Raw genomic sequence first — 23,424 nt, forward strand, 5'->3', positions numbered from 1 at the left:
AGAAGACTAATAGATTTCATTGTGTTAATTATAAAATTATAATATATCCCGCTTAATATAATAATGTAACAGTTTGTTGTATCCAGTATCTTGAAGATTACAAATTTCTCTAAATTTGTCGAGGAAGATAATTTTTCACATAAACTCTCGAAATAATTAATGTGCCAGAAGATTGAGCCCAATAATTTAAGTGACTACTCTGGCTATTAAAATACAGAATAGAATGGAAAAAATATATTATGCCGGAACAACAAAAATGTTTTTATAAATAAAAGAAGTAAAAGTTTACTGGCTTTGTTACCTTTATCAACCTCTTTCAGCTTCAGTTTCCTTTGTCAATTAAAGAATATATCTAATTTTTAAAGTTACTACCATGATTGTCTTATATGTAACACCCAACACAAAGGAAGTACTTGTTCAAAGGGAACTTTATCTTTGGAGGTTTTCTTGATCCCCACAATCCATTCTGAAGCCCCTTTTGCACCTACTTCTGACACCGGATCTGAAAGGGTGAGTAGGTTTTTAAAAATTTCCTCACACTTTTGGTTGCTTTCAAAAGAGTGGTTGTTTTAACAAAAATCATCTCAGTACTGCAGAAAAGAATGACTGGAAGAAATTATTCTGATAAGTCATTGCTTGTGCCCTGTGATTGATTCTCAACTGTATCTGCATGAAATAAACAATTGCAGAGTTCAAAACTCAAGCCCATTCACACCCATCAGGATGGCTATTATTTCTAAAGAACACAAAATATCAAACGTTGCTGAGGAACTGGAAACCTTCCATTGCTGGTGGGAATGTAAAACGATGCAAGGACTGTGCGGAATAACATGCTGGCTCCTGCTGGCTCCTTACAAGGTTACACAGGACGGTATGCGGCCCAGCAATCCCAACTGCTGGGTGTATTCTCAAAACAGCCAAAAGCAGAGATTCAAACAGATATTTGTACACCAGCGGTCACGGCTGCATTTTCACAACAACAAAATGTGGAAGGAGCCCAAGTGTTCATCAGTGGATGGATGGATATACAAAATGTGGGATATACATACATAAAGTATCATTCAGCCTAAAAAAGGAAGGAAATTCAGACAAATTTTACAACACAGGTGAACCTTGAGCACATAATGGTACGTGAAAGAAGCCAGTCACAAATATTGTATGACTCCCCTTATATGAGAAATGTAGACTAGTCCAGTTCATAGGGACAGAAAGAATGGTGGTGGCCAGGGGCTGGGCGGAGAGGGGAAGGGGAGCTATTGTCTAATAGTGTGAGTGTGAGTTTGAGAAGATGAGAGTTCTGGAGATGAAGGTTGGTGGTGTTCGCACAACAATATAAATGTATTTAATACCACTGAACTATATACTTTAAAACGGTTAAAATAGTAAAGTTTATGTTATATATATTACAATTTTTAAATTAAGCACACACACACACAAACACACAAAGTGCCCAGAATCTGACCCAGATAAATTGAATCTAAATGTTCAGGGACCAAGCCTGGGCAACTGTATTTTTTAAATGAGCGCTTTGTTCGGGCAGGGCTGAAAATCACTCCTGTAGCCAGTAGAGGATTCCTACCAAAAATATGACTTCTTATGTGTATCTACTGATGTTTCAACCTTCACAATACTTATTACTATGTTAGACTAACAAGGTTTGAGGTAAGAATATTGCTTTTTTAAAATATCTCAACACCTTTGAAGTATATTTGATCAAACCCTTGCTCTATAAATTAGATTCACAATTTAGTAACAAATAAGGTCATTAAAGAGAAATAAATATAAGTTGCCTTCTTGCACACATACGTAGGCTACTGTGATGTAAACTAAATAAAATATTAGTTATCCTGATTTTATCTTCTAAATTAAAAACACAGGTCTTTATGCAATCTTTTATTATGGAGAAAAAAGCAGTATTTGACTTAGAACAAAGCAATCTAATAGTCTTGATTCCTACATTTTAAAGATCATGGTGTAAAACAAATCCAATAGCATTCTTGTATAAATAAATCAGAATTAGATAGGAAGATGAAAACTATTCTCATGCAGAAGTCCCATGTAGTTTTTATGCACTAAATCTGACATGGAGCAAAGGAACATACACTTTTTGGAATCTAGGTTGAATATAATCTATTTGCAGGTTTTCCAGAGGGCTTTTAAAAGCCAAGGTTGCCAAAAGAGAGGATATAAAATAAAACATATGATGCACATCGACAAGGCTGTCAGCACTGCGTACCCTAACAAATAATTATTTCAAAATGACACAAAAATCCTAAATAAATTCTTTCCAGTTGATCAAATAATAGTTCAGATCAAATAACGGCTCAGAGTTCACATATTTAGAAAACATTGTCATCATATAATCATCTTTGACTATTGTCCTCAATGAATTTCAATTCTGGGAACACCAATGTTTCCACTAGGAAAATGCCAAAAGGCCCCAAGCTCTTAGACAAAGCCGCATTATGGTATTACCATGCCTGTATTGTGAAGCACGGATCAGATCTCTCTATTGTTTCAGACTACTATCAATGAATACCGTCCAAGCACTGGGGGTGGGGGGCAGAAAACAAGTCTTCATGTAAACAAGTGAAAATTAAAAGCATCTGGGAGAGAGGCAATACCCACACTGTGTAATCCACTTATGCAGTGCCTTAAGTCTCTTCATGCATTTTAGGAAGGAAAAGATAGGCTGGGGGTGCGTTTTCTCAAATGCTTGTCTTTCTCAATTTCAGAAATAATTACACCCATAATATAACAGCTCTGTTCATCGAAGGGAATAAAACTCCAGAAGACATCTCAACACCTTTCCCTTCATAGCCAGAGATTTATTGCAACGTCACAACCTCAGGCTGTGACTGCTGGTACAGGTGACACATTTTATAAATGGATGGGGAGAATGGGGAGGATTAGGTGAAGTGCCAGAACTGATCCTGAAATGATGAAAACAATAGATACATATATGGCTAAGCGTATGACTGCTCTGTCAGAGAGCTCAGTCTTTTTTTCTCACCTCCTTCCAATTCTTGCAGGAATAGCTCATCTAGACACAAGGGTAGCTACTCACTTGTCTACCTTCCCCGGCGAGATTTTGAGCAGCTTGAATTCAGCAATGGTGCCCAACGCACATCACTTCCTTACAATTTTTTCTAGAATTAAATGCAACCTAATGAGCTGGATGGAGTGAGGCTGCAGTTCCCAGACAGCTCGAGACTGAGGAAGAAAGCACCAGAAGAAACAGCTGCGAAATGACAGAAGGGTGCTGCTCTAAGTCACAGCTCTACCTCTGGCCCCTAACTCCATGCTCCCAGCTACCTGCACGAGCAGGTGAAACACATCAATAACATGAAACTGATGTGTCCAGAAATCTCTGGAGCTATTTAAATGTCCCTTCATTATTATTACTCTGTTGATTATAATTCACTGCCATGGTAGATACCAAGTGGAGAAACACCAAACTGGTTTGAAGAGTAAAATTGGGGAAATATGAAAAGCACGTTTTGCTTCCGACTCTCACTTCAGGGTACCTAGACATCACATCTTGCAGGAAAAAACAACAACCCACAAAACTTTTGAATAAAGGTGACCCTTGTAGATACAGTTCTTCAGTATAAGTAGAGTCTCTACACATCTGTCTGGAAATACTGCAAAAAATTCCAGTGATTTATCATTTAAACACTCTAATATGTGACCCCAAACCAAGGTGGCATTAAGGCAGTGAAGAAAAAATAAGTAAAAAACAAATTTAAAGCTACAGAATATCTATCCAAAGCATTCATTAAAATATTTATCACGCTACCACGTAAGCTTTATCCATGCATCTCTTCTTTCCCTTGTCATCGTAAACATAGAATTTTTATGCTGTATTCAAGAAGATGCATGTCCTCATTAAAACTATTTTTCAGTCAATTTCTATTGTGTCAACTCATAATTAGCCACACTAATGAAGAGAAGTAATGGCACAGAAATTTCTAGTGGAAATAACCAAAGCAATTTATTTTGGGCATCAGTAGGTTTTCTTTTAGTCTACCGCAGATTTACCACCACCAAAATTGTGTTACTTAAATTAATTTGAAGCCAATGTATTTTACCAAAAGTCTTGATTTTTTTTTTTTTAGTAAACAAAGTAGAAATGCTCTGATTAATAAAAAAAATTATATGAGATGGAAAATCTGTGACAGTTAAACCAAAAGGTAGATATGTATGAAGTTAATTTTACCTATAAGCAAGTTGACAAGTGTATGTGTGTGTTTGTAGGTGTGTAAATATGCATAAGTTTATGTGTGTATGTATGTGTGGCCATGTTTATGCATATATATGTACAGAGGAATTTGGGGCAGAAAAATGTCATTTATATTATGAAATATTAACATTCTCATTAGTGCTACTTTAATTTCTGCACATATTGTGAAGCATTCTATGGAAATGGAAATATAACGTTATAATGAATATGGTTTTAAAAATAGTATAAATAGAAGCATAAAAATGTAATGCTAAAGCAATTTTCTTTGTCGCTCTTTTCAGGAAATAGGCAAACGCCCATAAAATAAAACTGTGAAAAAATCTTGTATTAATTGACGTGCTATGGCTGTTCATAAGCCAACAGAAAAAAGTAATACATTAAAAATTATAAACAATCATAAAAAGCCTTCTATTTATATTCAACAGCTCAATGAGGTTTTGAGAATAATATTGAATGGAAGATTATATCATCAGAAAGAACAACAAACATATTAGAAATTAACATAGCTCAAGTCTATTCTGTCCAAATGATGCACTTTATCTTATTTAGAATTAGATGGGAAAGGATAATTTTCACTATTACTTTCCTTTGTATGTTTACCAACTATACATGTTCCAACAATCAAAACCCAGGGTCTGATAGTCTACAAAACATTGTCTAAAACATAGAAACAAAGCATCCAGCTCTATTTCTAATGTTCATTCAAGTAAATACTTATTTTTTAATATGTCTTTTTTAATTTCAGAGAGAGGAAGGGAAAGTGAGAGAGAGAGAGATAGAAACATCATTGGTGAGAGAGTCATTGATGGGCTGCCTCCTGCACACCCGCTACCAGGGACTGAGCCTGAAATCCGGGCGTGTGCCCTGACCTGGAATCGAACCTTAGTCTCCTGGATCCTAGGTTGGTACTCAACCGCTGAGCCATGCTGGCCGGGTGTAAATATTTATTTTTAAAGCATAAATTTTAAAATCCTGTGTGCATGCCATTATTTTATTTTAGAGCTATCATATGAGGAACAGTACTGCATAATAGTTAGGAAATGGGGTTCAGGGTCAGGCTGCCTGGCCCAAATCCTGACTGCCACATTGCAGGAGTATGACCTTGGGCAGGAGCTTAACCTCCCCTTCAGTGCCTCACCTTCCCTATCACCTGGCACGGTTATTTTGAAGATTAAATGAACTAATATATTGAAAACTTAGAATAGGTACTCAATATAGGACACTCAATAAATATCAGCTGTTATCATGTCATATAAGCTTTCTCTTTGCCTCATAAATACGATGTTTTTTTGACAAGTTAGTAAATTGAAAACCTCTTTGCAAATTAAAGTAAATCAGTTTTAAAGTATATTAGGGTTTGGAAGCCTCCCTATACCAATCTTTTTTATTTTTATTTTTTTACTTTTTAGTAAGAAATAAATCGCAATTCAACACATCGCCACACACACAAAAATAAAAAACAAAAAACGAAGCAACTTTATTGTAATTGGATGCCCCAAGTATGGCAAATTAAAGTGTTAACATCCATTTCATACATAACTCTGATTTTTCAAGGTTTATGATTCCATCATAAAAATTCATTTCCCAAGAAAGCTTGCAAATATATCTCAGTCTGCATGCCATTATTTTTTTATTGCTTGCCTTTTACTGCATTTCACTTCACTTATTAGTAGCCAAATAAAAATTATATTTTTTTAGAATTTTTAAATGTATATTCCACAAACACACTGGACAGGAAGAGTGAAATCACATGAAATAAATGAATATTAAAGAAGGAATTGAATATGAAAGAGTATATCAGATTGCAGGTGAAGATCAATATTGACAATAGTCCCTGTCTAGGTCCACCTGGGTTGGTTCCCTGTAAGAGAGGCTGGCTGTTGGAGCATTCATTCCAAATATTAAATCAAAAGTTCACAGGCATCTCAAAATACCCAAAACTCCCTGTAATAACATATTATGGTTTCTTCTTAAAAATGATTTCTATTTTTAACGGAAGCCTTTTCATGAAGGAATATCTTTTGTAAGGTTACTACAGCCTATATAAAGTCAAAATTTCTTTTGTTTCAAACTTCAAAAAGGAGAGTCTCTGGTTCTAATATTGTACAATTTAGTAAACAAATCTGTTTAGTGATTTATATAATCATCGTTGCACTGAGTTTGATGTTTTCATTATCATTGCACAGGTGGAAGTACTTCTCTTCCCAAGCATATGTCCTGCTTTTTCTTCTCAAGGAAGCAAAACAGAGCTACAAACTGTGTGTACAGGGGTGTGGGGAGCCCTAATGACATGTAAGACTCTTATGTTGGGGCCTTACTAAGGGGCCTTACTAAGAACCCAGCTGAGTCTAATTACCAGTCAGGTCTGTTTTAAACAAAAGTTGTTAACAACTGAGAAAGAGACACCAAAGCCATTTGTTTTGAAATTTTACACAAATAAGTCTGTTTCCTAATGAATGAACGTGAATTTATTCGAAAACTGGATGAAGTGACTTGTACCAAGAAAAGTGGACATGGTATAGTTCAGAAGCCTAAATCAGTAACCCCAGGTCGGCATCTAACAATGAGTCATCCTGACATAATCATGTTACCTAATAAACTTATTTCTAACTACATTATTCTGAAATGAAAGCAATTATTGCATAAATTTTTTCCATTCATTTAAGCTCTCCAATTCAGTATTTTAAAATCTAGCCAGACAGTTAATATGATGTTCAAAACACTGATTACAAACATGTAAATATTTTTATTTTAAAATAATTAGATTCTTACCCTGATCGAAGGCCTTTCCTGGATTCCAAGTGCGGAAATAATCGTCCTAAGGAGGAAAATAATGTGAATTGAGTGTATATGAGTAATTAAAATGTAAAGATTCATATAAAATCTAAAATAAAATATGAAATACAGAAGCTGAATACAAACCTCCACTTCCTGCAATGGCAAGCAGCAAATTATAAAAAAATCAAAATAAAAAAAGAACAAGAGAAAAACAAAGTTATCAAAAGGGAACACATTGTTTGCATTTATAGAAATGTCTTTCAATAAATGTGTTCATTTTCACTGCAAGTATGTGGTTACTATAACAATTTAACTACTTTGGGTTGCCACTTTACCTAAATATCATAATACAATACTTTCAATTGCAATTCAATGTGCAATAAAACATGCAGATAATTACCCTGAGCTAATAAGCTATAAAAGTATCTTGCCAGTTTCCAATTATACAACTTTATAATAATAAATGGAACCATTAATGTAATAGGGAACATACAAAGTGATTTTCCACTAGCCCATACAGTATAAATATACTTTATGCAAATCAGTCACTTATTAACTGATTATCTAAGGAGTTCATCAAAATACAATTGGAAGCTTTAAAAATGCATACCTAATTCAATCTTGCCTAAAGTTTACATCTTTGATATGGAAAAAATCATTATTATATATTTACTATATAGTGTGTGAAGATGACCATACAACACTAAAATGGGGTAGAGTGACAACAATTTAAAAAGAGTAAAAAGCCAAACTAACGCTATTTTTATTGACTGTTTTTACACCCTAAAAGCCTTATACACATAATTCATACATATCACCTTTTATGTTAAATAGAACAGATTTCACTGTTTGAATTAATAAGCTATTTTCACCACAGCAAGAAAAATCACATCGTGAAGCTCACTGATGAAACATTTCCTAGCTCAATACTCTTGGACACACAAAGGCAATCCACGGGAAAGCTACAGGACATGAGTAATGCAGAAAGGCCAAGGAGAGATGCTTCGAGTCTCCTTCCTAAGCTCTTCACTAACACCCTCCAATGTACAGGGAGGAAACTGTGGCACTACTTTAATTATGGAAATAAATACATTTCTCAAATTTATTTACTCAAAAATTGTCAATTGCTACAGAAGATTTTCTTTATTGTGACTAATCATTCATCACCACCTTCTGCATTCTCACCTCACCAACTTCGAATGAAGAGATTAACCAAAGAAATCATACACATATATACACAGTCCAAGGGCACAGACAATAGTGAGGGAAAGGCCTGGGGTGGGGCTGGGGCTGGGGCTGGGGGGAGGGAGATGAAGGGTGGGGGGCAGGTAATAGGGGACATCTGTAATACTGTCAACACTAAAAATAAATAAGTAAATTAAATATAATTAAAATGTTCTTATAAAAAAGAGAGGGGCATGTTATTATCTAGAATTAAATTAAAGGAGGGTAACACCACTGGATAATTAAGTAAACACTGATTTTTTTTAGAGTCTTTTTAAAAATAATTTTAGCATCATGGAATTCTTGGAAAACTAAGTTTTCAAATTAAATGACTCCACTCGAAGTCTCTAAACTTTAGCTGAAGATCACAACACATTCATTTTAAGACTTTTCTTTTTTGATTACATCTCAATTGTCTGGAGATGACGACTTTATTCATTCCATGCACCAGGAAGAGGGACTGGGGCTTTTCTGAAGCATAACTAAAAGGGAGACAATAGGCACATGAGTGACGGGTCTGGAGGCAGGAAACTTGTATTTTAAGGTTGGCTTTACCATTTACTGTAACTTTAGAAAAGGTATGATCTAAACCTCTCAACCCTGTGAATAAAGTTGCAAAATAATACCTACCTATCTGGTAAGCTTGCTGGGGGATTCATTATAAAAAATGTAAATCAGGAGCCAACATCTGGCATAAAGGACAGGCTGGCTACAGCATACTTGCTGATCGTAAGGGCCCGGCTCTCTCCGTCAACATCTTTGGGCCACAGCACCACTGGACAAGTTCTCATCGCTGCTGCCAAGGTCCTTTAGTTTTTTTAGAAAGAGCCATGGACTCCTCATAACGTTTGTGCAAGTGATGTCCAAACTTCCTCCCTCCCCCCGAATGCCAAATGTTAGATGCAGTGGACATTTTTAAAGCCTACATTTCTGACTGTAGCAGTTAATGCAACAAGGCGAGTGTTTCTGCTATCACCTCAGACTATTCTAAAGTGGTCCAGCTACCAGGGTCATCATCCAAGAAGATGTAAGTTTTTATTGCAAAAGTGACACCATCTCTGGAAATAAGACAGAGATCTAGAGGGGGAATAGGTGTGAAAGAGACATTAACAACACTGGTAACATGAAAGCAACACGTTTGACACAACGCATAGTGTTTGAAATACTCAACATCTTCACAGATTAGCAGAAATTAAGTGTATGTACATATAGTGTTATGGTAAAATCTATCCTCAGCCACTTTTAATTTAACTTCCTGCAGAATAACATAATCACATTGGGTTAGTTTGGGACCACAGTTATATAAAAATCTATAATCAAAGTACAAAACACGAGCCAGGTTATTTTGGTTATTTCAAGGGTAATCTGGAAGTCTGACCATTGTGGGGATCTGATAGAGTATAAAACAAAAAGCAAAATAGCCTAGCAGCTATTTTTAGATATTTTTCTTTGTGTCCTCATATCACTAGACTTTTTTTTTTTTTTTTTTTCTGAAATGGTTTCACCTCATTAAATCTTAGGAATTTTGCCAGGATGCAAAATAAAAGTATTTTCTCATAAGTGTTCATTCAGGCACAATTCTTTTGTCTCAAAAGCTTTGTGTGAATATTGCTTCTTCTCAGGCTTTAATTTAGATCCAAAATAAGCCAACTAGGGATTTAAAATACAACTGCAAGAAATGCCCCCAATTGGAGAAACATAGGTTCAGATGACTGAAACTAAGCCTGAGTGATCCAACAGGCAAAGATGAACTCCTGTCACTCGTGTTCCAAAGCTTACACCAGTGAATTATAGCAACAATATTACAAGTCAATATTACACCTTTGTCAATTTCTTATACTTAACAAAATATTTGTTCATTTTTATATGTATTTATTGATTTCAGAGAGAGGAGGGGAGAGGGAGAGAGAGAGAGAAACATCAATGAAGAGAAAGAATCATTGATCAACTGCCTCCTGCACGGCCCCTGGGGATCTAGCCCACAACCCAGGCATGGGAATCATACCATGACCTCCAGGTTCATGGGTCAACGCTCAACCACTTAGTCACACTGGCCGGGCTGTTCAACTTTTTTAAAGCAATCTATACAACAAAATTTGATTTGTGTATCCTATTACTTAAACTTTTTCCATGTGGTTTTAATGCTATATTTTTCCTAATTTTAAATAAAATGCATATTTAATGTAGAGCACAGTTTCTCAGCCTTGGCATTATTAACACTTGGGCTAGATATTTGTTGTATTGGGGGAGTGTGGCTATCTTGGTCACTGCAGGCTATTTAGCAGCATCCCTGCCCCTTAACCATGAGGTACCAGTAGCAACCTCCCTCAAGATGTGGCAAATAGAAATGTCACCAAGTATTGCCAAATGTCTCCTCAGGGGGAAAGAAATCACCTTTTTGAGTACTGATCAGAGTTATCAGGAAATACAACAAGACAAATGAATCAAAATATCCCATAACATGGGCTACTAACAATGACAGATTTTTCTTCACAGGTGTTTTATTATATTGAGATAACATTGTACATTCAAATTTATATCCATTTTTGTGTAACATTTATTAAGAATATTTTACAATTGTGTTAATGTTTTGTCAGAATATTTAATGGCTAATATCCTTTTCTGTAGATTTATCATCACTTAGTTTTCCCTTCATATGTCTATGCTTTTGCATTGTTTATAATATTTTGCTGTAACAAACAATTCATACAGAAATGTCTAAGTATTTTCTTATAAATACAGAATATAAGTTAGGAGGGTGATCACTGGGAATAAGCATGATGCCCAATATAAGAAACTAATTTCCTGTGACAATAACTGGTTATAACCAGGCTTTGAACAGATGAAGTAGGTCAGAAGGACAAGTTTATATCCAAAGATCAACTGGTGCCTGGCTGGTGTGGCTCAGCGGTTGAGCAAGGATTAAGGCTTGAATCCTGGTCAGGGCACATGCCCAGATTGTGCACTTGATCCCCAGTGGGGGGTGTGCAGGAAGCAGCTTATCAATGACTCTCTCTTATCACTGATGTTTCTATTCTCTCTCCCTCTCCTTTCCTCTCTCTGAAATCCATAGAGACATAAAAAAAATGAAAATTTTAGCAAAAAGGTCAACTGTTGAATTCATTCATTCACTGTTACATCTGTACTGATGTATCCTCACGTTGCCTGAAGGAATAATATGGGCTGGAAAACTAGGTCAGGGATTACTTAAGCATCCTCATAGCTTTTGCTATGTAATCAATTGGGAATAGGAGTCATGATGCCCAAGAACTCAACGCCTAGAGATAAACACAAAAAGGGTGATGCTCAGGCATTATGTTAGCCATTAAGTCACTGAACCTCTTCCAGTATCTATGAAGAGCTGAATAAGCAATACAACTTTACTAAAGTATATCTGAAAAGATACTGCTAGCTAAGCATGACACTTTAATAATCAGTAAACATACTATCAGCATCTACTTGACACAATTTTGTCCTATATTCCCATAAGCATTCTGTAATTTATATTACACAACTACTATACAGTAGTTTTAAGCTAAAGAAAAAGTATTTCACAAGTATGAAATGAGACACAGAAGATTATACTTTTGGACACACAGAGCAAAAATAAAATGGGTGTTAAGCTGATGATTATCAATGGTGGCTATTTCTGTAACAGCATACCACTATCCTAAAAATATGACAGTCCAGTTCTAGGTGTGGTAAAAAACATTATGACCAATGTACACCGAAATAGTTTTGGTGATAATATTTCCACAGTGCTCTTCCCTGTCTGAAGTCTGACAGCAGAATATCTGGGATTTCATACAGGACCTTTGTATGTAGTCAACCATTTGGAATACACACAGATATTTATTCATGCACATATGTTGAAATATATATTTAAATAGATGAGTATATTACAGATATATAGTAAATTAGTGTCTGTCTATAAGATATTACAGATATATAGTAAATTAGTGTCTGTCTATAAGATTTCAATAACATTTAAATAATACTTTAGTCAGATGAGACATCTCATAAGTCAGATATATTTTAACCAAGCACAGCTTTGCAAAAAAAAAAAAAAAAAAAAGGTGATGTGGTATAAGGTTCATAAGACTTCTTTACAAATTTGTAGAACTCCCTTGAATAAGACCATGGAAACCTAGAAACCATAGTCACAGGGGCCTAATTAATTAATTAATTCAGCTATGGTATTTCCAACTATATATATTGACACTTTGTCATGACAGTGTTTTTACAATGAATTCTCCGTTAAAGTGATGACATTGGCTTCACACTCCACTCAGCAAGAAAGCAATTTTCTCTTAGTCTTTTTTTTTTTTAATTGACAGAGTCCCACTTGACAGCACTTTTTTTTTACTCTAAGGCATTTGTAACCGTACTTTATTATATTAAGTCCTTATACTTTTTATTTCATTAATGATACATGATTTAAAATATCATTTTTAACAATTTATCAATAAAGGATTCCTCCAAAAGCAATATTGTTTTATCGGTGATGTCATTCATATAATGTTTCACATTTTGAATAAGTCATGATGAAAATTTAAGAAAATTCCAGAAATAATAATTACAAAAATTTAAGCATAAACTTGCCTTCGTACAAATTTTCAAATCTTCGCTTAGCAATTTCAATTAATGAGTTAGAAATTAAAAAAACAAAACAAAAGGAAGATGTAACAGGAAATCAAGGCCGAGAGTAAGGTTTCTAATAAGGTTAGAGCCCTTACTCTGATAGTTCAATTGCTCTTAAATTTTCTTTTATAGAAATTGGGATTAATAATAATCTCCTTAAACTGTGCAAAGATTAAATTAGACACAGCTAGCCTCCATCAGTTGCTTTCCTCACTGTACATCCATCCTGCTACTTGCAACAGATGAAGTCTCCTCCTCTGGATGGAAACTGGGCTTTCACGACTTGCTTGACCGATAGAATGTGGTCGAGTGGGTCTCAAGAACGTGGAGGGCTAGTTTACAAAAAGCCTTTCATTCAGCCACTCTGGGAGAAGCCCACAGCACATGAAGAAGCCACTGGCCTACATCCCAGAGTGCATCCAAAATCACTGCCAGCATGTGAGAGAGCCATTCTGAACTTTCCAATGACTCGAAACCCAGCACCTATTCTCCTGCAATCACTGTTTAGAGATTCAAAGAGATAAATGTAGAACTGAGCCTAATCAGGGCATAGATCCATGAGAGATAATAAAAAATTAGTTTTAAACTCTTAAGGTTTTTGGTTGTTGTTGTTTTAAATATATCTTTTATTGATTTCAGAGAGAGAGAGAGAGAAAGAGAGAGAGAAACATCAATGATGAGAGAGTTGTCATTGATCGGCTGCCTGCTGCACACCCTGGACTCTGGATCGAGCCCGCAACCTGGGCACGTGCCCTGACCGGGAATCCAACTGCGATCTCCTGGATCCTAGGGCGACGCTCAACCGCTGAGCCACAGCCAGCCCGGCAAAACCCTTAAGTTTTAAGGTGGTTTGTTACACAGCAATGAATACCTGGAAAGCCCCCAAGTCAAAAACCTAGTCAGCTGTAAGATCTCCAAATCGAGTTTAGTATGTCTTTCATAACAGCATGTCTTTGTATCCACAGATACAGAACCTCCAAGCTATGACCCAGTAGGTAAATCCTGACAACATCAGTCCTCCTGGGTGTCTGAGGCTGAATGATGGCTTTAGCCTTAGAACATGGCGACTTGACCTTGCAGAGAACTCTCAGAACAAATCCTGAGGAGGCCTCAGTATCCTGGCTCTGTATGTAAGTGCCAATCTGTGCTCCATTCACTCTTCTCTGGGATTCTCCTCCGTACCCATCGACTTTGTTTCTTCTCCTAGACTTTTCATTCAACCCCTTATCCCCATCAAACACCCTGCATCTAAACCTACATACCCGACTTCCCAACCCTGACCCACTGGCCTCTACTTGCTTAAGTCTTGCTGCCAAAAAACCACCCCTACCCCAAAAACTTTTGTCCACAAGCCAGTAAAAGACAAAAGGGTACCTGGTCTCAAATTTTACCCTAATAAGACATAGTCACAAACACATTCAGAAAGTAGAGAGAGTGTTTTGGCCCCTATTTCTCTTCAGAGAAGTAGAGATTGGATCAAAGTCCCACAATGAAAACTCCTATTTATTTCTAAGGAATAAGACAATCAGCAAAATATTTATATTTGGGGGGGAAAACAAAACACAAAAAGACCCATGTTTTTTAGTCTTTCTACAACAATTATATTTTCTCATTCAAATTTCCAGAATAAGCACTCCAAGCCAAAAACTGTTATTTTTTATATGTACACAAGAATAAATTTTTGTAGAATTTCTGTATTTTGTGATTAACCTCTAAACCATCTCATACAAAACCTTAGAATTTCTCTATCCTTAGAATTTCTTAGAATTAACTCTTATTTCTTGCTATGTTTCAATAGATCAGCTAATTGAGTGAGCTAATTGTTTAGCTAATTTTATGAGCTAAAAAATAGCAATGGGAATCCGTGTGTGTGTTTTTTTTTAATGTGTTACATGTTATTTAATGTGTTCCCTATTATGGGAAGAATAACCAGTATAACTTTTAAGCCAGCAAATTTCACACAGGGGCAACTCCCCCGTGTAGAAATACTTGCTATGTGATTTGATCACAGGATAGAGTAAGCAAGCACTATCTGAGTGTAAAGGAATTATCTATATGAGAGGAACTACCAGTTTGGGGCCCCCAAGTGTCACATTTATAACCAAAGTACCACTCATTTTTCCATGCGATGTCGTAGGACCCTGAAAGACTGCATTTATAACACTTTGGTGAGCCTTTTATTTTTTAGAGAACATTTCATGCTCCTTGATTCACCACAGATTAAACACATAAATAAAATAAATTGTGCGAAAAGGACAGTGCCATTGGGGTATTCCTCAATTGTCTCTGAAAAACTCTGCAAATTGAGGTAAAAATCCTTCTGGATATATATGGAATGTGTACTGGTTACTTTTAAATTGATACATAAAACTTAAAATTCACATCCAGGAAAGATACAAAAATACTTTGCCTTAATGAATAAAAGAACTTTTAAATATTGGGAATTTTCATTTTAACTACAATAACACTAACATACTTAAAGAAATTGAGAACAAAAAAGTGGCTTGAAGTTACTGCTCACTTGCCCTGTACCAGGAATTGTGCTAAACTCTTTATCGATAAGAGGCAAGTGCTTCCAATATCATTCCTATTTCACAAATGAGGAAAGTGAAGCAAAGAGAGACTAAGTAATCTGTTAAAAATTATACAGCTAGGCAGAAGTAGAGGTACGATTTGAACCCCAGAAGTGGCTCAGAGCCTGCATGCTTAAACATCACACTATTCCACAGGTCAGCATCCATGACCTGTGGGCCAGCCCCATCACCTGTTTCTGTAAATCAAGTTTTGTTAGAACACAGTCACCTGCATCCTTTTACATGTTGTCTAAGCCTACGGGCCTACAAAGCTGGTTCGTGTGTGTGTGTACTGATTTCAGAGAGGAAGGGAGAGATAGAAACGTCAATGATGAGAGAGAATCAGTGACCAGCCGCCTCCTGCACGCCCCCTCCTGGGGATTGAGCCCGCAACCTGGGCATGTGCCCTGACCAGGAATCAAACCCTGACTTCCAGGTTCACGGGTCAAACACTCAACCACTGAGCCACACTGGCTGGGGCAAAGCTGGTCTTAAACTGTTACCCTATACTATACTACACCCATAAAACAATGCCTATGAAAAATAAGAAAACAACATTTAATAGAAAGCTTCTCTATTTCCACATAGGAAAACAAATCTTTTTAGGAGGGAAAAAAAGGTGTTTTAGATGTTTAATGTTCTGAATCTATGTGATTCATTCCCATAATCTCAAGTCTTCTAAATTTTGTAAATATTTCATTTTCCCTTCTGATCATAAATATATCATCTAGCTTGGATATAAATCTCTACAGATGAGCCTATTTTATTTTCAGCACAGGAAATCAAAATAAAAAATCTGGATCCAAGGGAGACTATGATTCTAAAAATCTTTATGGTATATCATACCAAAAAAAAAAAAAAAAAAAGTTTTAGGCACAGGTTGCAAATGGTATTCAGTATGACATCATGATCTTCAATTTAAAATGAAAACCAAAGAATAAATTAAGATAAAGAACCTCTAGATACTATAAAAGTGCTTCTAATCTTAAAACACTTCTCAGATTAATAAATCAAAAACTTTATTGTTTAGTTTTGGAGCAAAGAACCAGTATGAATATTCCCATTTTATTTCACAATATTTTGGTATTTATAACAGCATTTTCTTAGTGTTCATGATTCACAATTCTTAAAAACTCTATGAAAATAGATATTGAATATAGTTTAAATATAAGAATATTTATCAAATCAAATGTAAATTTTAGAAAATATTATATATATGTTAAACACATATTACCAGTCTGATAGAAATCATTAGCATATATCAATGAAAATATGATCCTATTCAAAATATGAACTAAATACCGTATAAAATAAAGAAAACTTACTCATCAAAAATGAAAGCAAAATAATGCTTTATCTTTTTTCGAATGTCCTACCTTAAAAACAAGGCGTGTTAGTTATTTCATTATTTTATCAAGAATGCACTTCTATTTATTTGTTTTATCTCCCGCAGCAAAAATAAACCTTTTTAGACTCTATACTGAATGGATAGTAGGGAGAGATTTTATAAGTGAATTCCAATTACTTCCAACTCGCTACTTTATGACGATTAATACCTATGAATAATACTTTTTTTAACACAGCTATTTTTAGATACAAACTGAAAGCTATTTTGTTCACACTGAGTTTTTATTTTTGTTTTTAAGCCAATTTTCAATTTGTTTTCATTGTTATTATCATTTTATTTCATCATATATAAATTGAGATTCTAATGCAGTTGCTATTATCTATAGTAATAGTGTTATAGTCATAGTTCACTGGTTTGTAGAAATCTTTAAACTAAAGTATGATTTATTCTTGCCCTCAAAGCTTTGCTTTGTGACTAGTATCTTCTCCTTAATCTGCAGCATTACAGAGATAGAAGACTTTCTCAAAGAATGATCCTTCACTCAATTCAAAAACTCAATATACTATATGTATCTTGCAGTTTGTCCTGTACTTAAGGTTTAGATTTCAGATTTCTTGAAACACTGAAATAATAATACCACCAAATACATCAACACAATAGTAGTTGTTTTTTAAATACCCCAGTATATAAGACAGCTGAAAATGACAGTTATAATTAGTGATAAAGTATTATATGGAGGACAGTGGCTAATAAACATTCCCAGGGATCCACTGGATTATCTGTGTAGTAGTAGTAAGTGTGAGACACCCCCCCCCATTCATTTTTAGGAGGGGCATATTAGTTGTCCCTGGCTCCACAATAAATTGTGCCAAATTTAATGTCTTAGAACAGAGATCTTCAGTCTTTTTCATCTCATGGCACACAAAAACTAATTACTAAAATTCTGCAGTACACCAAAAAATATATTTTTTGCTGATCTGACCAAAAAATAGAGATAATTTTGGTTGATTTATAAAAAATAAAAGTAATCACCTGTTCTTTTTGCTCCATACTGACCTTTTAAAAAATCATGTGCCTTTGCTTGTATATAAGGATTTCTGGTAACAAGAATTTAGCAACCAGATGCAACCTTATGCAACCTGACCAATAAGCTGTAACACTATTATATGACCTATATATTTATGGGTCAAGACAGGACATTAACAATGAATGGCTATTGTTGTGTTGACTGTCTTATTTTATTTTTATTTCACAGTCTAAGGGAAAAGAAGTCAGTGCCCCTGACTAAATAGTCAGGCATTACATGTTTTAAAAATTCTTGTGGCACATCAGTTGAAAATCACTGGCTTAGAACAACAAACCTTTACCTTAAATTTTCTGAAGTTCAAAAATCTGGCCAATGTAATCATTCTTAATAAGTATATGTGCATATGTTTTTGTGTGTACATACATATACACACTTTTCATAGCTCTTCAGATTTGCAAACAACCCTGCATTGCCTACTATTTTATGCTACTCTTATCTCATCTTTATAAAAGAAAGACAAAAGGCTATAGCTCAAATGAAGAGCACAGAATTAAAATTCATAAGGAAACAAATAAGATGCTCTTATCTAATTGAATCTTGTAGCTAAAATTGCCAGAACATTTTTTAAGGGAACAAGATACAATTCTGCTTCCCTTTTTCTTCTCCTGAATATTAAAAAAATGAATTTTTTAAAATATGGCTCAATTCTAATGTTTAACATATAATATCTGTTTTTATTGGTGCTCCATGCTCTTCATTTGTACTTTAATAAGGCCAAAAGTTAAGTTTTAAATATTATGAAAGAAAAGATTAATAATAGTAACCATTATGATACAGTTCATATATTTGGTTTCGTTTTTTTATTGCACTTAATTATTGCAGGTGAATCTATTTATAGAAGGAAGAGAGGAAAATGGGAGGAAGGAGAAAGAAAGGAACAAAGAGAGGAGGGAGGGAGGAAGGGAGGGGGTCTTTAACAAATGTTCATTTAATAGCTTTTATGTCCCAGGTACCATGGCAGGTTGTGGCCACTAGGAGATAAAAATACATAGTCTCTGTTCTTATCTGTTCTGCAGTCTACAAAGATATAATCATGCTAGCAACAAAGTGTAGCTACCTACAAAGTGTCGAATCTGCCTTAGCCTGATATAATCAAGGTCAGAGAATATGGCATATGAGTTGTAGTTTGAGAACTGGCAAGCACTGATGTTTTATGCATGAAAACTAGCAAATAAGAAGCCATGTAGACACAAGAAAGCACAGTAATAACTACAAGTAGTTCAGTAGGTATGGGATCATAATGTGTCTAGCTATGTACGCCAGAATAACTTGAGCATCACTCTTGGTGTGTGTGTGCGTGTGCGTGTGTGTGTGCGTGCACTGGGTTCGTTGGGAAGGAATGGTGACGGGGGTGGTACAGTGACAGGCCAGGTTGCTAGGCAGAGATAAATAAGCAAGCTCATCATAACCAGATATGCTACTGCAGGATATATTTTTTCCTTTACTTCCAGATTCACGGCTAGTCTAAATGTTTTGACACTGCCATATGGCTTCTAGAAAAATCAAGATGTTGGTATATTTCCACGATTCCTTAATAGCTCCACAGAGTCCAGAATCATGGAATAATAACAGTAATAACCACAACCTCTAATATAGTATTTACTCTATACCAGTTACTTTTTAAAAATCATAATTGCCCTGTCATGTAGATGTCATTCTTTACCTCAATTTACAGATAAGAAAAGGCCAAGTGACAAGGTCCCATGGCCAGGGACTATCAGACACAATACTCAAACCCCAACCACCTGCTTCCAGAGTCTACTCTTTTATCACTTTTATTAGGCTTCATTTTTAATTGTATTAGTTAATTTCCAAGTGCATGCAGCACTTTTGCTATGCAGATAATTTAGAAATCCCCACCTAAGTAATTTTGCTCACTGATTTATTTAGCAAACATTTACTATCTATCACGTTCCAGTTCTAAACAAGACAGCAAAATCAGTGAATGAGATACAGTGTCCCCGTCTTCCTGGAACATAGAGTCTGACTCTGGGCTATGTCACAATACAATTCTGTATAATATTTATGGATAATAGAGAGGGTCTACCATCATTGGGGAGATTCATTTTTCCTAAATTTATCATATTTTGATATTTACATTTTATTCTTTGCTTCTCCAAATGTCATTTGGGCACATGGGAAAAAAATCTAACCTAGCATTCATAAGAGTATATATGCAGAAATTTCAAACTCAAAAATATTGTCAAATATAAGGATGAAACATCTGTGAATGTCTGAAGTACATTTTAAAACACAGAACTATACTTTGTTTCTTTCTTCCACAAAATGTGCTAGTTTTCAAAAGTTTCAAAACTATTAATAACTTTTCAAAGCTTCCCACAAAATTGTTTTGTCAGAATCCATTCATGGGGAACGACCTATATCCCTTGATAGAATTTAATTTATGCTCCTTGCTGTGTTTTCTTTGAACATTCCTGGATTTAATTATCTGGAATAAACTGTTCTTCTTGACAAGAAATACTGTTTCTTGGTTTTATTCCACATGTATAGAAATTGAGAAGCAAGAGCCAATAGAAAGGGGCGGGGGGGATCTTTACAGACCAAACATATAAAGAAAACAAATGGCCATGGAACATGGTAAAAAGAGTCATTTCCTTAATTTTAATCAGTGATTAGATGCCAACAATGCATAAGAAAAAAATCATATGTAATGGCCAATTTCTGTGTGAATGTGTGATTAATACTGCCAGTCAACTGAATCTTATAAGCAGTTCAGAACGCTGTTAATTACAATCCAGGGGAAAGCAAACTCAATATCAAAACATTTTTAGGCAAAAGTAAATGGGATTTTATGGTGTTGGCAACTAGAATGAGCTTGGGCACTACCCAGCTACTTCATACATTAGCATAGTTGTATACGGACTTAGTGATATATTTAAAACATACTCTACTGTAGGTATTAAATTAGATCAGAAAGGTGTTTACCAGTTTCAGGGTGGGTAGCCACATGTGCTAAAAAGATAAACGGATTTAGACAGTTGAAAAAGCAGCGTGTCGAGTTGAAAATCCCTGGAATGAAGAAAGCAAGCGAATCTGTTATCTGGGGGGAACAGGTAATCCCTCCCAAGCAGAGTTCTTACGAAGTGCACCAATGGCAACTTTTCCTTTTACAAATGTCCTCTACTCCATTTTCCAAACCTGGCTATTATTCATGGTTTTCAATCTTCAATATAACTATATTTATTCCTAATAGCCAACTTCCTACTCTTTATGTATCTCACATTCTAAAACAGGGGAAGGGGAAGTCACCACCAGTACAGTCCCGATCTAGTGACCTGTGGTCCTGTACTGGGAGGTCAAAGAGGTCAGGTGACGCTGGGCATGCCACCTGCAGAAACATTTCCAACGTTCCCAGCAGTTTGTTATTTGGACTGATCAACTCTCTTTTTATGTGATAAATGTGCCCTGAGAGCATGCAATCAGTCATTCCTAAGAAGCAATTACAGTAGCGGTGAGTAGTGCTAGATTCTCAGTAATGAGAATGAGTCTTCCTCCCACCCCTGCTCCAAAAGGACCTATGAAGAAGGAAGGGGGATTTCATAAGGCAGGTTAGGAAATCAGAGCTGTGGAGGTAAGTCTGAGCAGAATGTTTGGAAATCTACAGGTGAGCTCGAGGGGACTGCATTGAGAGCGAGACTTGTAAGTGAAATGACAAAAACCTCTCATGTGCCAGGCAGTTTGCCTCAGGTCTGGGGAACAAAGCCATACCATCTACCTCCGTCTACCTGACACTGAAAAGCCAGCTGTGATTACCTTACGGCAAAGAGGACGGCTGGAGGCACCCACATGGGAAGTTGAAAGGATTCATTATGACTGTCGTATTCTCTGCCAACTTCTTACCTTGTCTTGATGAGGAAGCCCTATATTCCAGGGCAATCCCTCTTTAAAGCTCACTCTATAAATCCCTGTTTCTGCTACCATGCTGGCTTCTGAGGCAACAAGGTATAGCAGAAAGTTTAGGAGTAATACAGACCTGGGTAAAAGTTCTAGCTCTACAATTAACTAGTGAAAGACATTTAAAAATCTTTAATCTTTAGCTTCAATTTCTTCAACTGAACATCTGGATAAAATTGCCTTTCTATGAATTTTGTGGATAGTAAATAAGAGAACATGAAAATACACCAAGCATAATTCTGGCATTTAAAGAGTTGTCGAATAAAGAAAACTTGGCTGTCTTATTTTTCACTCCCAAATAATGTTAAATTAAAAACTGTCAGCTGTCTCCTGCTCATACTTTCAGAGCTTCAATTCTTCATTCATTCATTCATTCACTCACTCACTCACTCACTCACTCACTCAACCATCCACATAATTGTAGTCTGTTATATTAATGCATATGGTATCTTGCCTTTTCATCGGAGTTAAGAAAATTACAGCCAGCAGCCAAAACCAGCCCCTGCTTGTCTGGTAAATAAAGTTGTATTGGAACACAGCTCACTGGTTTGTATATTGCCCTATGGCTGCTTTGGGAACTTCGACAGCACAGTATAATAGCTGTGAAAGAGACCATACAGCGCAGAACACCTAACATTTTACTATCTGGTCCTTTACAAAAAAATTTTCTGAGCTCGGCATTACATCATTGTGTTCCCCTTGGTGGGAACCTCTCCTGCTAGGAGCTTGTCAGTTCCTGAGCACTGAGAATGCAAAGGCTTTCAAGCACATAACAGCAGGTGCTGTGACTGTTAGGTGCCTATTTACGAAAATGAAATTGGTAGATTTGGCAAAATTTGGTCTATTTTTTTGTTCTCACCTCCTGGTGAGACTGGCAGAGCAGGGGCCTGTGGTCTCCACTGTTAATGAGTTCTTAACCATAGTAACGCCAGACCCCAGAGACAACCAGGCTAGGGGGTTTCTTTCCCAAAGAGAAAAAGATACAGACGATCAATACATAGATAGATGATAGATAGATAGATAGATAGATAGATAGATAGATAGATAGATAGATGATAGATAGATAGATAGATAGATAGATAGATAGATAGATAGATAGATGGTTGGTTGGTTGGTAGATAGCTAGATGATAGATGATAGATAGATGATAGATGATAGATAACAGATGATAGATGATATATAGATAGAATGATAGACATAGATGATAGAGATGACAGATGATAGAGATGATAGATAGATGATAGATAGATGATAGATGATAGATAACAGATGATAGATGATATATAGATAGAATGATAGACATAGATGATAGAGATGACAGATGATAGAGATGATAGATAGATGATAGATAGATGATAGATAGATAGATAGATAGATAGATAGATAGATAGATAGATAGATAGATAGATAGATAGATATAGATAGACAGATAGATAGATAGATAGATGATAGATAGATGATAGACATAGGTGATAGACATAGATGACAGATAGATGATAGAGATGATAGATGAAAGGTAAGAAGGAGAAAGGAGGCGGGAGGAGGAGGAAGGGAGGGAAGTAAGGAGGGAAAGAGGGAGGGAGGCAAGAATGAAGAAAAGAAAAAAGTAGAAGGA

The 23,424-nt window shown here is 35.7% G+C and overlaps 1 protein-coding gene across 3 annotated transcripts in view; it reads right to left on the reverse strand.

The window, feature by feature from the left end:
• SPOCK3 (SPARC (osteonectin), cwcv and kazal like domains proteoglycan 3) overlaps positions 1-23,424 on the reverse strand; it is a 280,247-nt gene that overhangs the window by 166,358 nt on the left and 90,465 nt on the right. For all 3 annotated transcript variants that reach the window (XM_081137554.1, XM_081137552.1, XM_081137553.1), the window contains exon 3: positions 7,016-7,061. In XM_081137554.1, coding sequence (XP_080993680.1) covers positions 7,016-7,061 — 46 coding nt within the window. The remainder of the gene's footprint in view (positions 1-7,015; positions 7,062-23,424) is intronic.

This window comes from Miniopterus schreibersii (assembly GCF_964146895.1).
Source record: "Miniopterus schreibersii genome assembly, chromosome: 4".
Taxonomy (NCBI): Eukaryota; Metazoa; Chordata; class Mammalia; order Chiroptera; family Miniopteridae; genus Miniopterus; species Miniopterus schreibersii.